The 27,057-nt window shown below is 41.0% G+C and overlaps 1 protein-coding gene across 1 annotated transcript in view; it reads right to left on the minus strand.

Annotated features, from left to right (window-relative positions):
* Nucleotides 1-5,950: 5,950 nt before the first annotated feature.
* Nucleotides 5,951-27,057, minus strand: part of LOC146576193 (E3 ubiquitin-protein ligase rnf213-alpha-like) — a 44,781-nt gene continuing 23,674 nt past the window's right edge. Inside the window, exons 21-67 of the mRNA XM_085271273.1 lie at nucleotides 26,876-27,035; nucleotides 25,978-26,195; nucleotides 25,674-25,811; nucleotides 25,384-25,548; nucleotides 23,633-24,905; nucleotides 23,363-23,544; nucleotides 23,102-23,257; nucleotides 19,398-23,006; nucleotides 19,200-19,324; nucleotides 18,778-18,882; nucleotides 18,576-18,700; nucleotides 18,369-18,491; nucleotides 18,205-18,266; nucleotides 17,935-18,088; nucleotides 17,705-17,846; nucleotides 17,413-17,604; nucleotides 17,156-17,286; nucleotides 16,897-17,054; nucleotides 16,598-16,804; nucleotides 16,265-16,452; nucleotides 16,030-16,150; nucleotides 15,800-15,900; nucleotides 15,232-15,414; nucleotides 14,859-15,025; nucleotides 14,655-14,757; nucleotides 14,434-14,548; nucleotides 14,146-14,353; nucleotides 13,839-14,035; nucleotides 13,622-13,744; nucleotides 11,878-11,988; nucleotides 11,513-11,755; nucleotides 11,354-11,429; nucleotides 11,224-11,258; nucleotides 11,025-11,125; nucleotides 10,779-10,935; nucleotides 10,449-10,623; nucleotides 10,083-10,177; nucleotides 9,728-9,979; nucleotides 9,193-9,325; nucleotides 8,764-8,847; nucleotides 8,504-8,684; nucleotides 8,051-8,252; nucleotides 7,876-7,953; nucleotides 7,562-7,759; nucleotides 7,268-7,357; nucleotides 6,973-7,151; nucleotides 5,951-6,882 (exon numbers count right to left, since the gene is read on the minus strand). Of these exons, the coding sequence (XP_085127399.1) occupies nucleotides 6,726-6,882; nucleotides 6,973-7,151; nucleotides 7,268-7,357; nucleotides 7,562-7,759; nucleotides 7,876-7,953; nucleotides 8,051-8,252; nucleotides 8,504-8,684; nucleotides 8,764-8,847; nucleotides 9,193-9,325; nucleotides 9,728-9,979; nucleotides 10,083-10,177; nucleotides 10,449-10,623; nucleotides 10,779-10,935; nucleotides 11,025-11,125; nucleotides 11,224-11,258; nucleotides 11,354-11,429; nucleotides 11,513-11,755; nucleotides 11,878-11,988; nucleotides 13,622-13,744; nucleotides 13,839-14,035; nucleotides 14,146-14,353; nucleotides 14,434-14,548; nucleotides 14,655-14,757; nucleotides 14,859-15,025; nucleotides 15,232-15,414; nucleotides 15,800-15,900; nucleotides 16,030-16,150; nucleotides 16,265-16,452; nucleotides 16,598-16,804; nucleotides 16,897-17,054; nucleotides 17,156-17,286; nucleotides 17,413-17,604; nucleotides 17,705-17,846; nucleotides 17,935-18,088; nucleotides 18,205-18,266; nucleotides 18,369-18,491; nucleotides 18,576-18,700; nucleotides 18,778-18,882; nucleotides 19,200-19,324; nucleotides 19,398-23,006; nucleotides 23,102-23,257; nucleotides 23,363-23,544; nucleotides 23,633-24,905; nucleotides 25,384-25,548; nucleotides 25,674-25,811; nucleotides 25,978-26,195; nucleotides 26,876-27,035 (11,478 nt within the window). The 3' untranslated portion in view covers nucleotides 5,951-6,725. The remainder of the gene's footprint in view (nucleotides 6,883-6,972; nucleotides 7,152-7,267; nucleotides 7,358-7,561; nucleotides 7,760-7,875; nucleotides 7,954-8,050; nucleotides 8,253-8,503; nucleotides 8,685-8,763; nucleotides 8,848-9,192; nucleotides 9,326-9,727; nucleotides 9,980-10,082; nucleotides 10,178-10,448; nucleotides 10,624-10,778; nucleotides 10,936-11,024; nucleotides 11,126-11,223; nucleotides 11,259-11,353; nucleotides 11,430-11,512; nucleotides 11,756-11,877; nucleotides 11,989-13,621; nucleotides 13,745-13,838; nucleotides 14,036-14,145; nucleotides 14,354-14,433; nucleotides 14,549-14,654; nucleotides 14,758-14,858; nucleotides 15,026-15,231; nucleotides 15,415-15,799; nucleotides 15,901-16,029; nucleotides 16,151-16,264; nucleotides 16,453-16,597; nucleotides 16,805-16,896; nucleotides 17,055-17,155; nucleotides 17,287-17,412; nucleotides 17,605-17,704; nucleotides 17,847-17,934; nucleotides 18,089-18,204; nucleotides 18,267-18,368; nucleotides 18,492-18,575; nucleotides 18,701-18,777; nucleotides 18,883-19,199; nucleotides 19,325-19,397; nucleotides 23,007-23,101; nucleotides 23,258-23,362; nucleotides 23,545-23,632; nucleotides 24,906-25,383; nucleotides 25,549-25,673; nucleotides 25,812-25,977; nucleotides 26,196-26,875; nucleotides 27,036-27,057) is intronic.

Consider the following 27,057-nt stretch of genomic DNA (forward strand, 5'->3'; position numbering starts at 1 on the left):
CTTAATGGCTACATTGCTTATTTTGCCCCACTACCAGAGAGAGCATGGATTGTCTGGAGTACATGGAGCCCACATTAGCAAAACCTAGCTGTGGGGCTCAAGGTCACTCTGCTTTGTCTGCTGCCACTGTACTCCACTCGAGAATCCATATCTGTGGAATTATAATTGAGGATAAATATTATCAAGTGCAATCGGAGAGGGTGTTGTGTATTTGTGCTGGGGCCAGGAAGAGAGGTGCTGTGAAACTGAACACCGGCTTGGGCCGTGACCACAGGAGAGCTTAATGGAGGCAGAGGAGCCACCCTGCTCTTTGGGCCACCAGAGGTATCAGGGGCTACCGAGGTGAAAGGTCAAGGTAGAAATTCATTTCCACATCTGAGACGGCCTATTACGGCCTACAGCTAATACAGCTCATAAGAATGAATAAGCCAGGGGCAGCTGGGGAGCTGGGGATTACTTTACTCAGGACAGCTCTTTTCCTCGGGGTTTGTAACCTTCACTCTTTTCTTTTAGTCTCTCATCGCCAGGTGTAGAAAAACAAGCCATAATCCAACTTCTCTAATCTTGTACAGAATAACTGTCAGCACCTCTTTACACCGTGAAATGCTTCCTGGGCTTGTTACAACACTGGCACCAGTACTAATCACTCTAATCCTGTTGTACCCATGCTAAACAAAAACCTCTTGCACAGTCATTATCTATACACAGCCAAAGGCAGTCAGATGACAAAGCACATCAACATCAGGGAATAGAGAATGAATGAATGAAAGAAGATGGAAGAAACCTAAAAAAACCCAAAAAAACAAGAAAGAGTGTGAAAGACAGCGAACGGGAAAAATGCAAGGGAACAAAGAAGAGAAAGAGAGAGTGGGAATCATATTTAATTGTGTTATATAACACTCTGTTATGTAGCAGCAGCAGCAGCAGCAACTGCTTTCTCTCTTTCAAGGGAGAACTTTCTGGTGTAAAAGCTTGTTTGATTTATGACCCCTGCAAGAATGAAAAGTCTACACTGTTAAATTTCTGGAAATCTTACATAATAACAGCCCCGTGACATTTTACACTTTATTCTTTTTAAAGAATAGTTATCCATTACTGAGAAGCAAACACAGTCAAAGCTTTCAGAGACAATCGCATACACAATCTGAATGGAAAGCCAAAAAGAGAACCTAGGTGGGAATCTAAAAGTTCTGCTAAATCCTTCACTCAGATTTGCACAGAAAAGATTGCCAAAGGCCAGAAAGGTAGGTGGCTCTAAACACCGCCTATAATCTATTTTATTACCGGTACTCAGCGTGTCAAGGAGAAGTGAAGTGATCATTCTTCAAACGAGCTCGAGTATGCCGGGAATGACTGGAGATCTTCTGGAGAGATTCAGAATGAACAGCGGCCGCCTGTGTGGCAGCGTCACAGATCAGAATAGCTACAGATGAACTTTTGTGTACATTTAAGAGCGATCCATTTCCTTTGATTAATTCATCTTTCATGTCGGAGACTTTTTCCAGTAAATGCCTTAAAATATCATCATGTCGATGAGTATTAATCGAATTACTATCCTGTCTGAACTTGTAATTCAAATTCAGTTCTGAACCCACTGCAAGCTGCTGTGTTTTGAGGATAGCTGGGTGGAAGGTTGGAATCCCCTTAGCCAACCTCTCCAGGGGCATATTTTACTTCCTTGTGTGATATGGAATTAAGCCCGGGTGAGTGAGTTCGTATTTCTGGAAACATTACTCTTAGGAAGAATAATCATAAGGAGCAGCTGCAATGCTGGATAATGTCATCTTCTTATGGAGCACATAGCAAGATGATCTCTATGTCTTCCAAGAAGTCAAAGTAGAAAGAAAAGATTCCATATTCCCATATTTCCAATTTGTCTCCCACAGATGAGTAATTCTAGCGTCTTTGCCTGTACACAGGATCTTTCCTAAAACAAAAGTTAATGAAAACTGCTCACACTGTAAATGTACCTCGATACCCAACTCATGACCATGCATTTGTTTATTATTTGGAAAAAGGTGCATATATCTCTGAGCTTCCCAAAATTCTTCTCCTCTTACCACAACAATCTGATTCAATATGTATTATTGTTATGGAATGTAAAGCCTTCCCTGTGTGCCCGTAGCGGCTAGCTAAGTATTGAAATTCAAGCTTTAACAGTGAAGCACGTAAAAGTTAAGATTTGTCAGCTTAGGGAGACTGTTGCACAGAATTTAATTATACAACAAAACAAAGAAAAACCCACACACATTTTCAATTTAGGGAAAATCCTTAATTTTGTATTTGACAGCCATAGCCTATTCATGCTTTAAACTCATGAAACACTGTGTCTGGGAAAGTTGTCCATGCATGCAAAAAATAAAACTCTAAAAAGGTAAAAAATTCAGTGCCTCACATAATCCCAAGTGGTATGTTCCCACTTAACTAGTAATTGTATTTTCTCTTCACGTATTTAATAGAACAACATGGCAGCCGCGCTCCTAATTTCTTCCGTGTGCTTGGAGGACAACCCAAGTGTTGAGTGCAAAGAGAAGTGCACACAATTAGCTAATATAATTCACAGATGTGCTCAGCGAGTTGTATTTTTTCCCGCTTTCTCTGTTCTTCATCTTGCCTTTGCACAGTACAACCTGAGAATTTGGACACTGCCCCTGCACTCACCCCATTGTGACCTTCTGGCGCATACATTTCGTATGACGTAGTAATTAAAATACACTAATTTGATAATGATGCAATAACAGCAGCACCCTGAAGGGTAAATTTAAAGAAAACATTTCCCCAGACCGCCAGTAAAGCATAATGCCCCATAGAAAATACAGTAGCCTGTTGGTGTGCTGTCTGAGGTCTCAGGGGTATTTCAGGGTACTGATTTCATACCACAGCCATTAAAATCTTAGCTCTCTCTTGGCTCCAAGCGCCTGCCTGGCGTCAGAGCTTATGAATGATATTGGATCCCCAAGGTGAAAACTTGATGAATATCTGAGGCTGTTTTGCAAAGGGTTAAGTGGCTCCTCCGCGGATTGAGACGCAGGCATATTCCACAATATTTAAACTAGATGATGAAGTTTAGAAGGCATCTCTAAAGGTGTGATGACTGCCCGAGATTAATTCATAACAAATAACACAGAATAAATTGACAATGATGATCTAGTTTTACGTTTTTCAGCTTTTATTTTGGGAATCTATTTGTGCAAAATAGCCAATTTTATTGTTCTAACTATACTCACTTATAGTCTATTTTTTAACGGTATTCTGCTTTAAAATTGGACAACTATGACATAAGCAACAAACTCATTAATGATCCAGCATAACTACTCACTGATTTACAAAAGGTCTCCATCGGCCTGGCAGTTTAGGGAGAGGATATGCTGCAATTTATGTTTGGCTCGGACGAAGCCATTCTTCTTAGAAAGCTTGCCGTACACTTCTGTATTATATTAACACTAAAAGGTCTGTAAATGCGCTGCCCTACAAAACTGCTCTCGAGCTCTCCAACATTCTGCATTTGCAAATCAAAACAGGTAATTTCTGCACATAATTATGCAGCTTTGTTGATCACAATATCCTCCACATATAAAAATGCTCATGTCCCGATCCCAAATGTCCATCAACCATGAATGTCATTAGATGTGAACCATTATGCGCAGTAATTTTGCCCCTAATTCCTCCTCATCAAGAAACAAGGACAAAAAAAAAACCCAAACAGAGAACAGGGGAAATAATTTGGCCGCTTTGTGTCCCTCCCTTTGTATCACTGGCATGGTGGACTTGAAGCCTACAGAAGTGGAAGTGGAACAGATTGAACTTGTTCAGTGAAGCTTGTTCTACAGTGCGTTTGCACAAATCCTGCCTGTGACCCATTTGTGAGTGCATTTATTGACCCCGTGTACACTGCTTCCACATTATGAGTTTGCTAATGAGCAGCACTGAATGTGCCTAGATAGCGCTGAAAAGCTCTGGCTGTCAACATGAAATGAAATGCATGGCTGCGATTATAGCCTCATCTGTTTTATTAAGTCTATTTGTTGATTAGATTTTGTAGCTCAATAGATGCATCATTGTGGAACTAAGTGGGAAAAAATATGCTTTTAGAGCTAAAGTGGTAAAAACTCTGGTAACGAGTACGGCAGATATCATTTACTGACTGACGACTTCCAGAGGGTGGTCGCTGACATGGTTTACTTTAACAGGCAAATGCTTCCATTTGTCATTGTTATGCTAAACACTACTTTGACATAGGGGAAATTGAATCAAGGAGCTTGTCAGCGGCATTCTTACGGCTGTCTTGTCCTTATCATTTCCATCAGGCTGATCAGAAACACATTGAGCTCCCCACCAACAGAGGGTCAAAAAGTCATAAAACCCTTGGTAGGCAGACATTTCCTGAACACTACATCATGTACTCCCTACGTTGGGTTTAAGCAGTGACGTAAAGTGTAAATAGGGAGTAATTAACATGTGAACTTCACTGGCAGTACTGTTGAAAATCTATTATTTACACTCAGTAATAATGGGAATTACAAGGTATAAGGAACCACAATACAAACTGGCATAGTTAATCAGAACTGCCTACGAGCAGAGGACACTACGTCCACACTATGTACGCTCCACACATTGTTTTCTCTCTGTTTTGGCCTCCTGTCCACACTAAGGGAAAACGCAGCGTTTTGAAAACGCTCTCGAAAGCGCATACATTTCAAAACGGAGCTGCCCCGTCGCAGTGTGGACGCTCGAAAACGCAGACTTTCTAAAACCATGATGCATTTTAGTCATGTGACCAATTAAACAAAGATAGCGGAGGGCATTATACAGCAGTTGTTTTGATTGCTCTCAATTTCGACAGCCCTAAAAAAGATTATTATCAGTTTGTACATGCTCCAGATAGCTTTTCTTCAAATTCTTTAATTCTCACTCGCTTTTGCGCATGCGCAGGAGTAAGCGTTTTCGGCCGTTTCAATGTGGACGCACAACTCTGTGAAAACGACTGAAAACTAGCGTGGACGCGGAGCGTTTTGAGACGAAATCGTCGTTTTTAAATCTGTCCAGGCGACAACAAAAGTTTTTCTTTGGAGATCAGTTGCCCCCCTTCACTTTTAGCTCAGTTCTTGTATCTGAACATTTTTAGAGGGACTTTGTGTTTATTTATTTTTTTAAGTCATTTATCGCTGACTTGTTAATTATTCAAGCATAAAAAAGGGCCCATAACTCAAGGGACGAAGCAGTTTTTATCCCCAAATAGCCACAGTGAAAAGGTGGCTTGTCAAGAAGCCATTCCTAAGATGGGGAAAAAGCTGAGGTTTGCTAAATTACACAAGAACTGGACTGAAATTCAGTGGCAACAAGTTTTATGGAAGGTCTGGAGAGAGGTGCAGCAGTAAGTGCCTACAGTTATCTATAAAAAACGGTGGATCTTGTCAAAGAACCATCAGATTTTGAGCCAACATGTAATACCATTTAGAAAGCATCTGATTGGCTGATTGATTGGCTTTGTTTTTCAGCATGACAAAGATCCCAAACTGCAGTAAAAGCATTGAAAAGCACACAGTGGAACACAATCAGTCATGGATTGGCCTCTCCAGTGATAGAGAACAAAAGGCGAACAACATCCAAAAATGAGCTTTAAATATACTTCAAAAAGCCTGAAAAACTATTCCTGAAGACTAATTAAAGAAATTACAAGAAAGCTTACCTACGAGAGTTCAGGCTGTGCTGAAGAATAAAACTGGTCATACCAAATATTGACATTCAAGCTTGTACAAAATCTGATTTTTTTTCCCCTTATATGCTGTATTTCCATGTATTTTTGCACATATTTCATTAAATTGTAGCCATTTCTCATTTCCAAGCAAAACAGAAAGAGTTGAAGGGTGGCTCAAAACTTCTGCACAGTACTGTGTAACAAATAACAAAACGAGTTAGGAAGCTAGAGTCAGTAAGAACTGAGACAGTGTGTTGAAAAGGAGGTTGTATTTGACACGTGTATGTTTTTGGCCTACAACCTCTGTGTAAACAAAAGAAACAAAAATCAAATGTAGGCATCATTAAAGGTTTGCTGGAAGCTGTTTATATTACAGATCCCACATACAAAAATTACTAAGAGGAGAATGGAAACAATAGAAAAAGTGAATTGAACTCAGTAAATGTACTAATTAGTAATAACAACTCAAAGAAAATGAATGGAAAAAGTGGACAGCACGATGACAAGCTTAAAGTGAAAGAAGGGCAAGTAGATGTTCTGTATATGAAGCAAAGGTTACAAAAGAAACCCAGAAAATTAAATGACAAAATGTGACTGATGACTTCAGTAAAAAAGTCAGCTTGTTCCTGAAAAAGTGATTTAGATAAGTCTGATTTTACCTTCCTCAATTTAATCCACCTTTTTTCACCTGAGTAAATTAACTTATTTTTTTTAAATTCACATTAAATGTAAAGTGCAAGTAAGCAGACTTAAACTGCAGCTGCAGAGATAACATCAAAGAAAATAGAAAGTGATACAATCCAAGAAGAGATCATTAAGGGAAAAAAAGCTCACATTATCATATAGACAAGCTGTAAAATGTGTCTTATTCTATGAAGCTAGTGCTCTGTCAAAGGCACGTCTTCTCTGTATACGTGTAATTACATGACAAATGAATACTGTCATTTCAAGATGTAAACATGATCTGAGGGATTTTCATGACATCGCATAAAGAATGAAAAAAAGGAATAAAGCTTAAATCTTGTTCTCATTGTCTCTGTCCGCGCTCCTGCTTGAAGGCTACGATAAACTTCCATGCTTCGACGTAATGGGCCAGGAGGATCTCTTCTGGGAAGAGCTCTTCCACATCGGCGGGAATGTCCATGTCTTTGCGCTCCATGTAAGACACCAGCGTGTCTTTCAAGCTTTAAAAGATGAAACAAGCAATTTGAATCAAATCTGCCACTGCTAGAGTAATGCATATGACAACACAATGAATAAACATGAATCTTTACCCCCAGTCAGGCCTGAAGGTATCAGTTGCATTTGGCTTTTTGAGGGACAGCACCAGGAACTCGTGCATCTCCAGGAGGAAAGTGTCAGCGCTGTTTTTAGAGAAGAAACCAATGAGCAGCCTGTGCTCGTCCTCACCCAGGGCCTGTTTGTACTTCTCTGAAACTCCTACAAACGGATCCTGATGAACACAAAAAAACACATGTATAGGAATATTGATAATAATAACTATTGACACCTTTGTACTAGATCACATCTATGCATAGAATAATACACCTCTGTGTCGGTGATGCTTACCCTCTTGAGGCGCAGCATGTTTTCTGATTTAAGTGAGGCCAGCAGCTGCCACAGTGCCACACAGTGTTTAAGGCAACACATGCCAAAGGCCTGTGGGCAAAACAATGTGAATGTGAGGCATAGAGAACATAAAGTAATTAAGATCTTGCCAGATCTTAAACTCAATGCTCCTAACTAGCAACAAAATTAAGTTTCTTTAAGCACGCTTGGCACATTTCTGTTCTGTATAAACAGTATCCACATAGCCGTCAGAAAGAAAAAGCAACAGTATAAAATAGTCTCAGATAGGCCAACCTTGAGGATGTGCTGAGCCATCTGGTTTCCCATCTGCAGCACCTCCTCCAGGTAGGAGGACAGCTGCATATGAGGCTCTCCCCCAGTCATTGCAAGGAAACCAAGGGCCACTTCCAGCATTGACAAAGCGTCACACACCTCACTGTAGGAGTGGAGCTCTCCAGCCACAGCAAAGAGAGTGAGAGTCTGAAGAGGCTCCTGTTGGCATACATCATAATGGCTGTTATCATCAGAAGCATGTACAGTATACACAATTTGTAATCTCTGATAAATAAATGCTAAGTCCCAGCATGTTACTACCTGTCACAACTTACTTGTTTGACTTTTTCTTTTATGACCTTGAGGATAATCTCGTAGTTGCGATCGTGTCTATTCACTAGTGTAGGAAGGCCCTGTGGATGAAGAACAAAGAGGGGGAAACTGTGCCTTAACAAACTGTGCGTTGAATTGTCAGCAAAGCTGCTTTGCTCCTGATTCTCATTGGCTCACATTGAGAGTGATGAGAGGCTTGCCCAGCAGGAAGCGTGAGATGATCTGCTGCTCGATCTTAGGCAAGTCATACTCGTGAAGGGTCTCCTGGCCCCGCTCGATGCTGTACTGGGTGTTGGACAGAATCAGCGGCATCACATCCCTCTCCAGCTCGTAACGAATCACATGCAGGTCAGTCAGATCTGCAGGGCTTACTTTGTAGCTGAGAGAGGAATAAATAGAAAGTTTACCCAGGTGACAGTGTCTCTATATTTTAGGATTCTACTACTCTGACTCTCTTTTCAGTCTTCAGCTCTTTCCAGCTATAATTGAGATATCATAATGTTATTTTAATCCATCTATATCTTATAATTTTTGCAAACATGCCGTATGAAGTGTATAATAACTTGAGACACAGTCTTCTGAAAGCCAAAGCATACGCAAGTGAGAAAAATGTGGCATGAGCGCCCCCACCTGGTCTCCTCTCCAGTGTGCTTGTCCACACAGTATATAATGTCATTGTGCAGCGCAATTAGGTAGCTGACGAGAGCTGTAGAGCACAGGCCTGGGCCGTGTCGCCGTGGCAACAGCACCCTGAAGTCACTGTTGAGGTCCAGGTCATTCTGGCAGAACTCAGCCGGGATCTTAATCTCACCTGAAAACATTTTAAAATGACGTTAGAACGAGACGTTGGACAGGTCAGCGCTGGTGTAACAGCACTGCTGGTTGCTTACCATTGGTTGCCAGCGATACTCTGAGCTGATTCCAGGTTGCCAAGAAGATTCTGATGTGTTTTTCGTACCAGGTTTTGAGTGAAACTGCATACAAGAAGAAATCAAATAATTAATCCCTAGTGTAAAGATGTCAGCCGCACAGGAGACCCGCAGTTCACACGGTACAGAAAATTAGAACATCAACATCAGCGGCGTTCACGTGTGGAAGAGATTTTCCTCTTTATGAATAATCAATCATTGTCTCCGTCCAGGTTAAAACAACTCACTCCTTGGCAGGCAGGTTCTTAAATTGCATTCTGCCAGCTATTTAACCATGACATTTCCGAGAACAGAGGTAATTAGGAGTTGCATGGAACTTTGTATCTCTTGTGCATGAGTCACGTAGTTTAAAAGGCTGAGAAGCACTGATGTAGACAGTTAAGTCAATACCTGCTTTCTGATTGCCGAGAAATTCAGCGATGCTGCCTTCCGTTAGCTCAGCGATGTTCAGAAACTTCTTCACTAGATCCCTCTGGAGTGCCAGGATTTCAGGAAGGTGCTTCACCAGTCGGATTTCTGCTTCCTAAAAATAAATAATCAGTAATATTAATAATAATAATAATGATAGTAGTAGTGTTTTCAGATAAATTCCTGTTACGTACTCTTTGGGAAACTGTGGTTGAACTTTGTCTTGTAAGAGCTGCTTATTTGTATATGTTATATATGTTTTTTTCAATATAGCCTTTTTTTGGCAAAAAAAAAAAGAAAAAAAAAAGAAAAGAAAAGAAATACAGGATCCATGGAAACAAAAAAAAATAATAACGCACTTACAAAAAGTACAGAAACTATACTGATGGATATGGATTAAAAGCTCTGAAACAGATTAAACCCAATGCAGTCGATGACACAATGTAGGAGGATCACCGACAGATTTTTTTTCCTTTCTTCAACATTACAAATGCATTTTATGTTGTCATTTTCTCACCCTATGGAGGAATCTCCAGAGGACCGGCAAGGTGTCTTTGCCATCATTTTGCTCCACAATGTGGGTGAGGCTCAACAGAGACACTTTCTCCCGGCAGCTCCACACGGCAGAAACATGGATCAGAGATTTTGGAGGAAGTGAAGCCAAGAAGAGCTGAGGATCTCCAAAAATGAGCTTCATGATTGGACTGGCAGAGATACGAGAGTCAGCCCGGATAAATGTGTTCACTTCCTTTAGCTGTCTATCCAAGTGCTGTGGAAGAGCAGGTGACATGTTATGTTATGCATAGATCTTGTATAAACATATGAGGCAAGTTGTACTGTTCTGGGGAAAAAAGGAGTAAAACTTTGAGTACCTTCAGATGTGGTGTGATAATGGCAGCGCTCATTTCAATTTCCCAGCCGTTTCGTGCTTCTTTGGTTGAGAGAAGATTGTCATACTGAACAGGCCCTGAAAGGAGAGTCAAGACTATTAAAAAATCTTTTACTATGACTATTCTCAGTCTTTACAAATCTATAGATATTGATTTAAAAGCTCAAATTTGTGGCCTCTAGAGGGCACACTTTCTCTCTTCTATGCTGGACTATACTGGACAGCTATTCAAAGTCCAATCGGATTTTTTGAGCTTTGTTATCAAAATACTTCCGTAATTATTGACACAGGACTTCACTGGTATCTTATATTTGTAGAGAGCTGCAGTATTAGTGTAGCTTTTACTTACATCTTTGCTGCTGGTGTGTCTCCAGGAGGCTGTTGATGACCAGGTGAACAGTGCTGATTGTGTCGTCTGTCCCCTTACCCAGACTTCTGATGAGGTGTTTCATGTCCTTTCTCAGATGAGCGAGTAGAAACTCTCCTGCATCTTGGACTTGAGGTTTGATAATGGCAGAAATAGACTAGAAGGAAAACAAAAGCAGATGACTCTCCACCTTTCTTACTACAAACAGTGGATTATAAACAGGCTTTTAACATTACCTTGATGGAGATTACTTGGATAATTTGTGGTTGCTGAAAAACAGCACTTTCAAAAACTCCGTTCTGTTTGTGTTACCTGTGGTTGGCTGCAGGAACCAAGCAGCATGGCCATGTGAGTGAGCATGCGAATGATGGTGAAGGGAACGGGAGAAATGCTCTTGGTGTCCAGCATGTCTGGATTGTCTCTACGTCCGGGGTCGCCGAGGACGTGGCCTGTTTGAGTGCGGTCACCCCTGTCAGAAGACAATAAACAAATAAATACTGATGAATATGTTTATTTTGCTACTTTCCTCTTTCCACTTGAATTCTGTAGGACACTTACTGGACTTGCACAATACGAAATCCTGGCACAGGTGCGTGGTTATTCCCTCCAATCACTGCACCACAGTCTACACAATGACTTGTTTGCATGGGCTGGCCACACTAGAGGAATAGAAAGAGTTTCAAATAAATATGAAAGGGATACCAGCAAAAACAGACTTTTTAAAAATGGATTATGAATCCAACTGAAGCTAACATACCTCACCAATGGTGCAGGGGTGACCATTTGGACAGTCTGTGTTAAAAGTATAAAACAATACGACAAAGGTGTTTAGCACATCACCTCATATCATCACATTAGAGGTTTTTTGTCTTTTTAATAATACTTACGATACCACTGCAAGTGACCCATAGCTTGTTGAGCCACTGCTAACATGTCCTCCGGCATGGTGGGCAAGAAAGCCGCCTGTACCAACAGATGCATTCCATATATTTATTTTTTTAAAATATACACAGGTTTTGATCACTTACAACAGCAATTATACATACCTGCATGTTTGCAGGTGTCATAGCTAGCTGCTTCAGTGGAGCCAAGATTCCTTGGTTTCCACAGAGCAAGACAGCAGCTAAGTGAACAGCCAAGTCCACCGACACACACTGGGCACCAGAGACCCCGCAGCGAAGAGCCAAGGGCCCGATCTGGTTGGTTACCAGAGACAGGGCAAAGGCCTTCACCTGCGGGCTGGGAAGGAATTTTGATTTCTGGATGTAGCTCATCAGGGCCTCGACTTGCTATTGGTAAAAAATATACACACAAATACTTAAATACTGAATGAAGACAAACTGAAAACTATAACCTAAAATAAGATAAGATGATGTTATTTTATTTAGCGTAACTAAATTAGAAAACCTACTTCAGGCTTGGGATGGAAGCTCGCATTGGTTTCTCTGTAGAGAGCGGTGACTTCTCGATACAGTGCCAAGAGAAGATAAACTGTTTTCCACTGTGGTGGGCATTTGCACCGCTATAAAGACAAAGCAAAAGACCCACACCATTATGCACACAAATTTAGATTCCTGGGGTCTGTTCTTCGTACCTCGCTTACTACATCCAAGATCAAATGACACATCCAAGATCAAATCATCGCGCCAACTTTGAGCTCGCTATTCCGGTTCTCCGAACACACCTGTTTGTTGACGATTAGTATAGCTGGATGAAGTAATGTGAGATCACTGGGTGGCTTAACAGGGGCTACGCATCGAGAGTAGAAACATTGATCGGCAACCCTTTGATTGGTCGGCGAAAATGTCGAAGGAGCGCACTCGGTATTTTTCGGCAGCAGAGCAAGAACTCTTGATTGAGGGATTTCAGGAGTTTCAGAGTTTAATTAAAACGCAAGGGAACACTGCAAAGGCTGCAAAAGCAAGGAGAGAGGGCTGGCAGAAAGTTGCTGACAAATTAAACTCTTAAGTAATTTAATAATAACAATAATAATGGAGTGGATTGATATAGCGCTTTTCAAGGCACCCAAAGCGCTTTACCACGCCACTATTCATTCACTCTCACATTCACACACTGGTGGAAGCAGCTACGGTTGTAGCCACAGCTGCCCTGGGGCAGGCTGACAGAAGCCAGGCTGCCATATCGCGCCATCGGCCCCTCTGGCCATCACCAGTAGGCGGTAGGGTAGATTTATCATATCACACTATATTATCCAATATTATATTACATTATGTCCTCTTTCACATTAGAGCCACAACAGGACCCACTAGAACATGGGAACAAGTAAAAGTGAAATATAAGAATATTCTACAGAATGGTAATATTTATCACTTATATTGCTTTTAGTCTCTTGGAAAGAGACCCTGAAATAATCTGTTTGTTTATAACAGCAACCAAGAAAAGGGCAGAGCAAAAAAAGACAGGTGGTGGTCCTGCATCCCCTCGTCAACAAGTTGGTTAAGTAAATAATACCCTCATGGGAAAATCGATATCTCTCTATGAGCACACTGTCGCGCTGAGCTAAAGGGTCCTGTCTATCCCGCAATATACGCTGAATTCTGAAAACTCTCCTTATCAATCTTGCACCTTCTGCAATGGGTGGCTCGCGTAAACGGACAGGACATGGCTGCAACAGGCTTCCCAAATCCACCTTCGCTTTTATAGCCGTGGTCTCCCATCTTGATTACATGAAGTAATTTACTATTACTACTCTAAAATATGAATTACATCTGAAATAATCAAATACATGAAATAGAATGATTAATAGTACATTTCCCTTTTTTTAGGAAATGACATGTATGTATCTGAATGAAATGAATAAAAGAATCAAATACTGCATTATCTTTAGGTATATTGATAATATTTATTTATGGAAAAACAGTGGAAAAATATCGCTGTTGCTTTCATATAAATGAAGCGGACAGACCTGAATGGCCGCGATCTAATCCTGTTTACATAAAGTAAACCTGCTCCCAAGCAGGTTTACGCTTACAGATCTGTTGCTATGACAGCAAGTCCCGGATGAGCTTCGGAGAACCGAACGATCCAGGATCACGCGAAATCGTCAACAATCAAATCCAGCTAACTTACTTAGCGAGGTACGAAGAACGAACCTCTGATTCTGAATTTCCACCAAGAAAACGATGCAACATTACCTCGCAAGCCTCATCCAGTCCATCCAGTTTGGCTTCCATAACTACTTTTGCAACAGCATTTCTGATGGTCTTGTAATCTTCCCCACACACGAGATACTGATCTATTGGTGTGACTTCTTCATCCTGGGTAGAGTGAAATGAAAATGAGTTATTTTGAATAAAACTTTTATCGTTTATCTTCTTTATAAGCTGAAAATCAAACGGTTGCTAAGCGAACCTTTTTCTGAATTTCCTTAGGAAAGATCCAACTCATTTGATCCGATTTGAGGAGCTTCTTGACGAACTCTACTCCAAACTGACTGCACATCTTACGGATCAAATAGACCCGATACCAGTCATTTCCACTCCGCCTACACAAGTCTATGACGCTGGTCAAAAAAGCTGTGCTTCCATTCTGGCCAACTTCTCGGGATCCTGGTATCAAATAAAATCAAAGTAATGTGTTTGTAAAAAGGAGAACATTCCTGACACATTGTAGGAGTATGACACACAATAAGAGTGTGTAACTCATTAAAAATACGCACCTGGAGCTCTCAGTTTTTCCACAAACATGCTCACTGCCATATCGAGATCCATACGCACTCTGGCCACCTGCTGCAGGTACTCTACAGTAGCTGTTTCAGAAAGCTGATCACGAGACTGCAAGAAATCAGTCAAGAAGGCGCTTTCATCCTGCAGACATGCCTGCTGGTCTGCAGTGGACCTGAACTGCATCCTTTCAAACCTGGAATCCTAGAAAAATAAACATTTAAAAAGGCATTTTAATAAAATCCACAATCAAATCCACATGCAGCTTGCGTGTTAGCGCATACCTCCAAGCAGTTAATGTACAAGGTGTAGAGCTCCGTTTTATCCATCTCCTCCAAGATGTTGCTCCGCTCAACTGCTGTCAGATGCTGCTGCAGGTACTTTTTAACATCATCAAAGCTTCAAAAACAGTCAAGGTTAAACACAAATTAGAAACTGCACTGCGCAGACATAATAACACCTCATGCAATAACCAAAAAAAGGGAGGAAAGAAAAGGGACCTCACCTGTACTTCAGAAGAAGTTTGAGCACTACTGACCGCACCACCGGATTTTTATCCACAGAGTCGTCAAACGGAGAAAGTGCCTTTGTCAAAATCTGCTTATTGCCTAAAAATACATAAATCTATTTAGAACTAACAAAACATATAGTTGTACAGTCGCACATGGATGTGTTTCACATACATGGTGGAAAGAAAGTAATAGAGTACCTCTCAGAATTGGGACAGCGCCGGGCTCCACCATGAGAAATGACAGCAAATGAAGAATGACAGCTGAGCAGGGTGGAGAATTATCCTTGAAACACACAGTCGACACCAGGTCTATGAAGAAAGCATTGCACTTGTTCCTGAACTGGGTGTGTTGTTTGATGGGAATCCTACATGAAAGAAGATTTACAAAAGTCACACAGATGTCTTAAAGCACATCACAACACATCTAATCAAAAACAAGGTACTTAAATGCAACATAACTAAACAGCAGGAAAAGGCAGATCAAAATTTTTTGTATTGTGTGGGAAGAATTGAATGATATCTTTGTTCATTACACGTGGGAGGTTGGCCTTATTCACATATAGTTACCAACCTTATATCATCTGAGGGAACCAAGGGGAAGTCATCGTTAACTGGCTGCATGCAGAGAGGACAGTACATCTGTCCAGGCACCAACCACATTTTGATACAGGCTACACAGTAGATGTGTTCACATGGCAGGCAGAGAGGGTCCTGGGGGTCTCCCATACACACTGGGCACAGTGTAAGACCAAACCTGGGGAAAAAAAACCCCAAAAAACAATTATAACATTTACAAACAATTATAAATTCTGATGTTCAGTAGTGAAATATTACTATTTAAAGCTATGATATGAAACTGAAATTAGACAGCCCTCCTCCTGCAGTGCTTCCTTCTATATTCTAAGCCCCTAGATGTTAAAATAGGTCAATATAACAATAAATTGTTAAAAATAGTATCTTAGCTTCCAGCAAGAAAGAAAATGCTAATTTTTGGCCATTAAAACTTTGATTTCAGTTCATTCGTACCTTCTACAACCTTCTTAAAGCAACCAAATACAATGCTAAATGTGCCCAGAAGCACTAAAGTACAGGATGAGAGATTCTGTTAACACACAACATGTATAAAAATCGATGTTTACCTGAAGATGCGTTCGATGGCTCCATCTTTGCAGATTTTGAGCAAACGAATTACTGCCTCGAACGTCTCCTGAGTTTTGAGGTCTGAGTTTTTTTCCAGTATCTTGAAGGGAGAGCAGAGGCAATACATGTTTATTATGGGTGAAGAAAAGACTGTGGTTATTGTGAAGAATGCTTTATGGTAATTATCTGTACTGTTAAAAAAAATTTAATACAAAGAACCCAGACGCACCTGGCCAAGCCGCCCAGTGTTCTCCAAAACTAAAGGAGACAGTTTCTTCTCCAGCTCCTCTATTCCCAACAACATGTGCTCCACAAACAGAGACAGAGAAAATATCCGATTCCATCCAGCTCTAAAAGACATAAAACAAATAACCTTTCAATGCAGCTCAAGTGGTTACCTAAAGACAAACTAAAAACCTCAGACTTGTGATGATTTGGACATTTTTTCCTTAAGCTTTACTTACTGGACTCTCTTGGCGATTATCTTGCTTCTCTCTCCATAACGTCTCACGCTGTCCTCTGAGCAGATTAACTCAATAGCAACCTGGATTTTTTTCACCTGCCTGAGCCAGGCTTGTCTTCGGGCATCTGTGTTCAAGTCTATGGGCTCCAGGTACTCCACACACGCAAACCCAGCATACACATCGAGTACCTTAGAGACAGGAGAACAAAACCAAAAAGAAATAATTACAAAACCCAAAACAAAATTTAAAAAAAAAAAATAGAAGATTGTTGATGAGAAATTAAAAATCCTTCAAAGAAACAGAAAATAAAAACACTATGTAAATAAGGATTACCAGTTCAAACCCGTCTCTGGCATTAGGATTCATCAGGAGGTTTTGGGTCAACTGAGGTACAATGCACATCACTCTGCAGAGGTTCTGGAGCCGGTTTTTGAATTCATGATATGCAGCATGGACCCACGGAAGAGACGTCACCGCTTCAGTGTCACTGAGCTGCAACCGCAGTTCGTTAACACAAGAATTCAAAGCACCACACAGGAGCTAGAAAAATAAATAACATGCATTAGTATATACTGTCACACACAATCTCGCCAACATCAAATGAAAAACAAAATAAAAACAAAACAAAAAACCTGAAGATCTTCCGGAGAAGTGACATTCATTGTCATGGAGATGAAATCCTGAAGGTAGCGCTGGAAAAACTCAACCTGCATCTCTGGGTCTGCTTTCGCTATGTAGCGGCCGAGTGGTGTCTTCCAAAAGAACTTAACAAACTCTTTCTGAGTTTGCCCTGGAAGACATATGCATTTAATGTAAAAACAAAACAAACTAGCAAACCAAAAAACACAACATCACTATATAAATTATATAGTGGCTAAAATAAACCACTACCTTCATGTTGAAGTGCATGAACCCAGAGCTCTTCCAGGTAGTCCTTAATCCTCCAGCTGAATGGCATGCTGCAGCTCATGTTCTTATCTTGGGCAATGTAGTGCTGTACAAGGATGGTTCTCGTCTCAGAACTGTAAGCGGTTTAAAAAAGCAAAGTGAACATCAGACATCTTTAGGTACAAGAATGTACTTTTTTAAACAAAACAATTATTACACATTATTACATGCACAATAATTACATTATTAACAACACTTACGTGTGGTCTAGTGTTAGATGTGAGATTTCCAGCAGCTTTTCATTGCCAAAGATATCTAACCACAGCTTCTTAACAGATTCACCACAGCGGGTATCAAGCAGGAGGTCCATGTTTTGGTCACGGTCTATGAGCGAAACTAGATGCGCCAAGAGGGGGACGACCACAGCCTGAACACGCTTCCATAAGGTGTGTCTGTCATGAATGGAGAAAAAAAAGTTTACAGTGGTTTTCAAATAAATATAGGATAATACTGTATATTAAACTGCATATTACACAAGACCGAACCACTCACCTAAAGGTGCCTCCTTCTTGCAAGGCATCGATGTTTGAGGCCTCCTTGAAGACCCAGTTGCTCTTGATGGATGAGAAAGTGTTGCCGTCGTGAGTCACCAACAATGAGTGAAGATGCCGCTTCACCACTTGTAGGAATTCACCTGACAAATTCAGATAGAATAATTAGCATTAACAAAAGCAAATAACAAAAAAAGCAACAACAAGTACTGAAAAAAGTTTTGTTAGTACCTGTTATTTCGTCATTGTCACTCAGAAGTGCCAGAAGGATCTCTACTCTCCGAGTACTGCGGAGACCACTTTCCACCTGGTCCCTCAGCATGGCTACTGCACTCTGCACACAGCTCCTCAGCAATGCTGTAGTGTCCACAACACTTTCCCAGGTCTGCAGAAGAAGAACACACTAGTTAAAATCTAGTGTTAAGATTAATCCCCAATAAAATAACATGTCATTCATGTAAGAAAACAATGTGATGACCATGCCAGGATTTATAGACTTACATTTTCCTCCTGCACAGTTTCCTCCTGTTCACTCTCAGAGTACATGTCATCAGTCTCCATGGCTTTAACAAAAATGTTGTAATTTAATACACAATACTGTAAAGTGAACAATATATATGGAGACAACAACATAATTTTATATAAATGATTTATCATTAACTAACCTTCAGCCTGAGGTGCCTTTGTTTCAAACATTTGACTGATTGTCATGTTTTGCAAAGTTTTGATGTCGGAAACAATGTCTTTAGAGCGTCTGAGGTCATCAATATGAACTGATCTCCAGGGGCCTGTGAATATTAACATGTCTCAGCTTATTGTCCACTCTTTACACGACATAATAAAAAATATAGTCCATGTTGTATAAGCCTTACCGCCATGAAAGCCAATGTAAGAAGTCCCTCCTTCCATTCTTGGCAGTCTGGTGATGAAGTACACAAATACCTTTCTACTTGTGTTCTCCTGGGTTATCTTATTGATCTCATTAATCGATGAATACCTGGAAATGAACGGCAAAAGTTAATATGGCCAAACCACATGGTAGCTAAAAGCCCACAAAAAAAGTGTTGGACCTACTTTGCAGATGCAATGAGGTTGGCGCTGAGACTGGCTTCATCAAAATCACTCTGGACGATGAGGACCCTGTTGCTGCTGCTTTTATTCTCAGCTGTGAGGAAGTTCCTACAAGACGAGAAGGACTTGGTTTGTACACTGTAACACATCTCAAGATCATAGTCAGTTATTCTCATGCAATATTTGCTGCTAAACATATTCTAAAAATGTAAATGTCAAAATGTGCCAATAGATTAAAACAATCACAATAATCTTTAAATTCAGTAACAAAGGGATATGTCTCATTAGTTAGTAATGTTTACATTACTAGATATTAGAACTAGTCTAGCACTGTTCATATTAGGACATGTTTCACAGCTTCTATTGTACTTTATTGTGTGAATGTAAAAAAAGAGTAAAATTATACATTCCGTAGATAAACAAACCTTATCTTCTTCAAGAAGGAGTGCTCTGTGTCAAACTGCTGGAGTGAGAGAAGCTCAACACTGTGCAACATCTTCTCCAATGGTTCGAGGTCAAAAGCAGTCAAAAGTCTGGAGAATGTTGTCACCTGAAGTGTAAAATTACAATTAGACCGTATGTTTTTGTGTTTGTGTGTATATAAAATTGTCAAATTTAGTTACCTCTGTGAAGAAGGAGCAAGAATGGGCCTCCTGTCTTATGTGAGCAAGTATGTAGTCAGCCAAACAGCTGTTACTCTGCTCTTCAAAGTACATCCTGGCCAGATATTCACTTTCCACTTTTGGAAGGGCTGTACTGTCCAACCTTACCACAGAGTCTGGTGTAGCACATTTGAGCAGTATGAGTTTAGCCTCGTCGAGCATTCTCCTCTCAGAATCTGAGATTTCTAAACTGTCCTTCTGGTTCTCTATTACTTGGAGAACTACAGAAGCACATGTGTCTGAGTGGTACCCAATGAATACGTCTGGGGGTTTATATTTGTATGTCTGAGCTGCCGCTGCATGTTGGCTGCTGAGAGTTACAAAAAGCTGGACCCATTTCTCCAGTTCCTCCACCATCCTCTTCTGTTCGGTTTTCAGAACAGTCTGGATGTCCAGGTAGTGCTTCTCCAGCCTGTTAATGAGAGGTATTGGGAACTGTTTGTAGACCACTTCTCTTTCCTCAATGACGATTAGCCGGAAGTCTTTGTGAACCCTGCATTTTACACGATGGGTTCCCAGTCCAAGGTCCACATATTTCTGCCCTCCCAAGCAAACATAGTATTGGTTGAGGGCATCGTAGAGACTTTCATAGAGATTCTGCAAGTTTAAGAGCACAACCGTTTGTCCTGTTTCCATGCATATCTTTACTCTGTTGATGTTGCGACAGATCTGGGTATACTCTTGGTCTTTTGGGAAGCTGGAACCAAAGATAATTTCTGGTTGACCACTTTCTGAAAAGAAGGACTGCTGCAGGATCTGCAGGGCTGCATAGTTTTTAGTTAGCACCAGGAGGTATCGACATTCTTCTTCCTGTCCAACTGCTTCAATGTTTTCTCTCACAAACTCAATGGTACTGATGTTCTCTAGGTTTGGTGCAATCCCCAGTCTCGTAATGAAGACAGTAACTGGATCTACATTATCCTTGCCACTGAAATTTCTCAGCACTGCTTTGACGGTTTCCTCTGGTGTGGGCTTTCGCTTAGAAGCCTTTGCGACCGCAAAGATCATTTTTATCAAGCTGTAGTAGTCACGTAAGCCAAAAAATCCTTTGCCTTGTTTGCGGCAGATGTTCAAGTAGGCTCTTGCAAAAGGTTGGAAGAAATCCCTGACCTTCTCCAGAACCACTGCATCAGAGGAGCAGATTCCTTTAGCACTTTCAATGAGTTCCCTCTCGTCAGGGTCCCCACGGGACACAAAAATGCCTCGGTTCATCTTTGCAGGGTCCAGCGCCCAGTTGGAGATTCCAATAAATCCAACCTTTTTGTGTGGTAGTGGCTCATCATCAATGCATCCCTCCTCCAGCAATGGATGAAGAGTTTTCAGCGGCATCTTTGGAGAGTCCTCTGCAAGCCCGATCTCATCAAGAACCACAACTGAGATATACTCATCCAGGTTTTTACCTTCCTGAAAACGTCCACATTGCTTAAATGTATTAATGATGCCTTCTGGTGTTGAGTGAGGGCTACACTGGAAGGACACCAAGTGGATCTGTTTGAGCTTTTTGTACAGGTCAGAATGAGCAGCTTGACCCTGCATTGCATCTGCCACCAAAGTTTTAGACAGAGATTTTGAACTTCCAGGTTTGCCCACGAGGAAGAGAGGGATTCTCAGTTCAATGCAGAGAACCATCATGAAGACGTTCTCTTTCAGGGCACTATTTCTTGCAATTGTATCCCCCATTGGCACACCACTCAAAAGTAAATCCTGCATGAGTGAGATTTCCTGCATCACCTTTGATGGACTGTATAATGCTGGAAGACTTTTGCTGATTTTCTGCCTGTATTTATCCTTATTTTCTAAACAGGCATGGTAACACACTCCAATGGCCATGACTAGAGACCAGAGAACAGGGTCTCGGCTCCCAGGCCATGTTGGACGCATTTCATCCTTCTCAACATTTCTATCATTCTCAAACTTTTTAAGCTCCGCAAAAAACATTTCATGGTTGTCATAGAACCAAACAAAAGCTTGCATGCAACGTTCAACATCTCTCAGGCTGACGAAGCTGCATTCATCATTTCTCGCACGCATGTACTTCTGTGAAGATGAAAGTACATCAGTGATCCACTTGATATGACATTCATCAATGGCTTTTTTTTCAGCAACTCTTTGTACAATCTGCTGGATGTATATTTTCTCTGTGTGATCATTTAACTGCCCGAAGTCCCATACCAGGGGAATCATGCTTGGTGGCAGTGCTTGAACTCTATACACCAACTGGCGGAGAGGAATAGATCCAAGTTTTTCGTCCGTCTCTTCTGCTCGAACTCGGTACCCAAGGCCTGCAGATTCCAACCTTTGAATCATCTCATCTGTGTGTTTTCGGTAAGGATTGCATGCAGCAATAATCTGCAACCCAGTGTTGGCTGTCAAACTTTCCCCCTTTACAGTCTTATCACAGAGGACCTCCTTAATACTGCTGATGGCCTCTGTAGTGTTGGCCTCATCAAAAAACAGAACGGAGTCGAACCCATAGTCGAGTTTGTTGATCGAAGCAATGTCTTCTGCTTCTCTCACTTTGGTGTAGATCATCTCTGAAGTTGTCCCTCCATGCACCTTGACAAGTTTCATGTTCTCAGTGGCCACTCCACTCCTCCGGAGTTCACAAAGGAATTTGATGAGCCTTGTTTTACCACACCCTGTTTCTCCCATGATAATGACAGGGATGCCGCATCTGAACCGCATGTGGATTGCGAGCATCTTCAATATGTTGTCAGTTGTAAGCTCATAAGTTTCATCTGGATCAAGAGGCCACTGGATACCAAGAACACTACAGATTCGCTCTATTTTCTCTGCTCTTGGAAGGCGATCAAAGTCAATGTTGAAGGGGACTCTTTGCAGCTTTAGACCTTCATACAATGCCCTTGTCATGACATTTCTTTTAATCACCCTGTTAGAGGTTGGGTCAATGGCATCAACAAAGTTCTGCTCATTGAGCTGAAGATGGAAACCAATAAAGGTCATGGACTCATGGTCATCATTAAAGAATATGTATGGATGTGGTTCTGTTTCCCATCTTTTCCTGATAAGAAAAGGAGCCAAGTCTTCATCTCTGACACCAGCCAGATCGATTTCCAGCCTGCCAGGACTCTGGTCAGAAATGCTGAGTGATGGAGAGGCAAAATCCTTTGCCATCAGAATCATGAAATCTACCACAAAGGTTTTGAATCCGGTTAGTGTGTCCCCAGTGAAAGTGACATCACAAAAAACAGACGTCTCACAGTCTTTCAGCTGAAGGTTGAGAAACCATGCAAAATTTCTTAGTTCAGCCCAGGATGGATCCATTATGCCGCAAAACATGAGAAGCATCTGAAGACATTCAACATGTGTCCCATCAACTTTGTTATAAGTGAATACATCTAGATTAATGTGGTTATGAAACCGCGTGAGATACTGGTATGGTCTCTGAAAAGCCTCGCTCCTGAATTCTTCATCATCCATCAGTGGGTCATCATTGCTCACAATGGTGGGATCTTCTTGCTTCCTCATCTCTAGCATTAATACCTCTTTGGGTGGCCGGCAGAAAATATTTGGGAACACATCAATGAATGAGCTTTTGATTTTTTGAGTCTATACGAGAAGAAAACAAAAACACAACTCAAGGTAAAGAACAGTTCTAAATCAGATAACAAATCATCAATGTTTGTGTTCATAAAAACTCTAACCTGAAGTGAAACATTTCTGCCCGACTTCACAGTGGACTCCAAAATCTCTACAAGGTACAGTTGCTTGTTATTGCACTTCCACATCTTTCCCTCTGAGTCCAGCAAGTATCGCAAAATCAACAGTTTGAAGAGGAACTCATGCAGGCCTTTCTGGACCTTTTCCAAAACAAACACAGTCATTTCACATTTTATGTAAGCTGCAAAGAGAAGTCATATTGAAAAGGTTACACTACGTTAAACAATCCATTGATTGATGACTACCGATGATGTGACGTCAAAATGGAACACAGTGAGTTCTTTCCTTCTAGGGGCGTCCAACAGTGATTGAAGGATGACATTCTCATTAACATTTGGCTCAATCAGGCGAATGCATTTCATCACTGATGATTTTTTGGTTGATCTCTTCAGTTTTTCATACAGCCTTCTGATGTAAAGCGATTTTCCTGCAATTTCAAAAGATCATATGGCACGTTTGAATTTTCATAAACAACTTTTTAACCATTAGTAACAGTAAATAACACCTATACATACCAACACCAGCCCTTGTGGCTGAAATGACACCAACGCAGAGTCTGTCCTTAAACGCAGCTGCGGCGCTGCACTCATCTGCTGGGACGGCATAGTGCTTTTGCAGGTAACTCTGGATTCTTGCCAAAGGTTCCTGTGGAACCATGTGCAATCTGTACTGGCTGAAGGCTGATGGAAGGTAGGTATGTTCTCTTTCTGAGCTGCAAATGATAACAAGTCTATAATCCTTTCTACTCTGCATTTTCATTCGCTGAAAAAAGTTCTCAGCTTTAGAGCTCACATCATAAGGGAGGAGATCTCCATACAGTAAACAGTATATCTTCTGTCCTCTGTAGCCTGTGCTGAGACAGCGTCTGAGAAATAGCTCCACCTGTTCATATGGTGTCATGGAGTTGCATAAAAGGACTTCATCATACGTGGGAAGTGTCTCATTTTCACTGCTCATGTAAATGGAAATGCAAGATGACAACACCTCATCATGTGGGCAAACAATGAGGTTTGGGTTTCCAACAGCCAGACCTCTGGGAACATGTCTATTTATGAAATTCCCTGTGTCATCGTCAGAAATGTCTTCTTCTTGACTCTCGTTGTGTTTGTTGGCCAGGATATCCAACAGTCTTCCAAGATTTTTTATATCAAGAATGTGGGGGAGAAAATTTCTCATGTCTTTCATATAAGCATTCCATATGTGATCAAATTTTGGTAAACCTTCTGCCTGTTCTACGAGACTTGCCAGAGGACCCATTTGGCTGGTGAAGTCTGGGTCTTCCCCCTCACTGCTTTGCACCACAACAAAGGTCTGAAACTCAATGTCCTCATTTTGCTCTTCTGGTTTTTTGAGGATTTCATACTGAAGTTCATGCCAAACTTCCCTCAAATCTGAGTATGTGCAGTTTGGCTTGATGAAAGAAAGCATCATGAGAACCTGATCTTCTACATTGGTAACATTTTGCAAAGTCAGCTTGTTGCATAGGTAGACAATCTGTTCAGCTGTGTAGTAGTTAAGATAGTAATGCTGGGATCTCTGTTTGTCTACAAAATCCATCCAGAAGTCAAGACATTTCTCCATTTTCTTGCAAAGTTCAGGAAGCTTCTCTTCTATGCTGCCCTCCACAATGACACTGATAACACTGTCCAAGTTGAAATCCATCATAATGCTGGGTGCCTGACTTTTGGAACAACAGTTGATTTGCACTTCCCAGTGCCTGAACAGTGGATTCCCAGCAGTGTAAAGAGCAATGAATGCCTCAGTTAGTCTTTGAACGCTGGCAAAAACCTGAAAAACAGAAACAAGCCCAGAGCCAGCTGCAAATAAATAAGTTCAAAAAGCATACAAAGTTACACCAATTTCATTGTGGAATCAGTTTCTCTGTCAAGCATGAGTCTATGATCATATAGCTGCACATTTATGTAGTAAATAGCTCTTCTCTTTCTTTTTATAAATTTTGAATGCAATGCACTAAAGGTTTGAAATGGTAGTATATCCCAAAATTGACCTATACATCACCACATTTTTATCAAATAAATCTGAAGAGAGTTATCTGGATTTTTTGGACATGTCTTCACATGTACTGTAAATTGTAGGACCTAATTTTAATAGGTCTATATCATCTAGATATTAGCTTTTGACATTATGGATTATTGAGCATTATTGATGATGTAGATAATTTTATCAATTTAAAATAATATTTACAAAATATATTATCTGAATTATTGGAATCTCAGATACTGAAAAGGAAAATATTGCAGCGTACCTCTGCAAAATAATCAACTTCACATTGCCCTTGATCCCCTTTCCCAGACATGAGCATGAGTTTATTCTGCAGCTCCCTCAAGTCCTCAAGGGAATAGCAGCGCATCTGCTGACCGCCATCATGCTCTTCTGGAATCTGCAGCTTCAGGGCAGTGTCAAGACTCAACTAGATCAGGGGGGAAAAAAAGAAATTTTCATGCATATATTTGGAGACTCTTTGTCTCACATCTTAGTCTAACATGTGTGCTGTACTGATCTAGGGATGCAATCAACTTTCACTGCATTATTTACCTTTTTTACATTTTGTGCATTGATCAAGTAGATACCCTTGTTATTGATGGTTGATGCTAAGGAGAGGGATGACAGTTCCACTGAACCATGACTGTCCTTCACAGTCTTCAACCAGTCCAAATGACGTGCACTGTCCCGCTGTAAGAAAAGATACTCTTCATAATTGTGTTGTGTTTCAGTTTACCTTTCATAAGGTTAGCCTTTACCCCAATAACCCCACTGTAAGACACTAACATTCATATCAAAGCCTCCATGGCCATCCTGATCATATTTTTGCTTTAAGTGTTCGGAGGGATCTTCTCACCAGTTTTTTGGGTAGGTTGCTGTCATTCTCCAAAGCCCTCCAGACCTTCTTGAGCACTTCTCTGAAGGCTTTAAAACCAGAGTCTTTTTTTAGCTCATAAAGCAATGAAGAGTAGCCAAGAACTGCATCATGGAAGCACGCAACACGATCCACGTCCATATCATTCTCTCCCGCAGAGATAGAAGCCAGGTCAACAAACACTTTTAACTCATTGATATCTGCAAAATACATTTAAATAAACAGAAATAGGGTGGTGGTTAGTGGTTGGTGACATTGATTTATACCAGGACTGTTCTGAATTTGAAGCTGCTGGTAGGCTGGGGCCTTTCTATGTTGAGTTTGCATGTTCTCCCAGCGATTGTGTGAATATTCTCTGGGTCTTCCAGCCTCCTGACACAGGTCATGAACATGCATGGTAGGTTAGCTGATGATCTTAAACTGGTATGGATGTAAATGTGAGCATATAGAGTTGTCTAACCTGCATACCTGCTTCCTGCAACACAATCCTGGTAAACTTGGTGTTGTGCAGCCAATTTTTTCCTTTGTGACTTTAGAGAACCAGTCTAATTTCGAGAGGTTTCTAACTGCACGTAGCATTATACCATATTACAAAGTGTAAGATGGAGTCATTGCCATAAGAAAATGAAGCATATGTGCAGTCCATTCATTTATTTCTTGCAGTAGACACTCCCATAGTTGCTGATGTCAGTAGTTACAAAGGAAATTTTAAAAAATGTTCAGCACACTACTACAGCCATGCTCCAATGGATATTGCAGCATAGCTGTAGTAGTGTGCAATTGTAGCCCGGATGGGAATTTGGGAGTATTAAACGGGTATCACGGGTGGGGTGCTACACAATGGATAGACATTAACAAGAAAATGCATAACTACACTTACCTTCAAGGGCATCCTTCACCCATGTCACAAAGTGTCCCCTTAGTTCCAGTTCCTGCAGACACAGCCTGCGGGGTTCGGTTATGTCCACTAGAACAGTCTTTGCCTGCATCAACTCATTGTCAATCCGGCTGAGTGGCTCTTTCTGAAAGTCTATATCGTTCTGAGTGGTGGGGAGACAGGAA

The sequence above is a fragment of the Mchenga conophoros genome, linkage group LG4 (genome assembly GCF_057382185.1).
Source record: "Mchenga conophoros isolate Kocher_MC1m ecotype Shallow Benthic linkage group LG4, M_conophoros_male_GT1.1, whole genome shotgun sequence".
NCBI classification, from domain to species: domain Eukaryota; kingdom Metazoa; phylum Chordata; class Actinopteri; order Cichliformes; family Cichlidae; genus Mchenga; species Mchenga conophoros.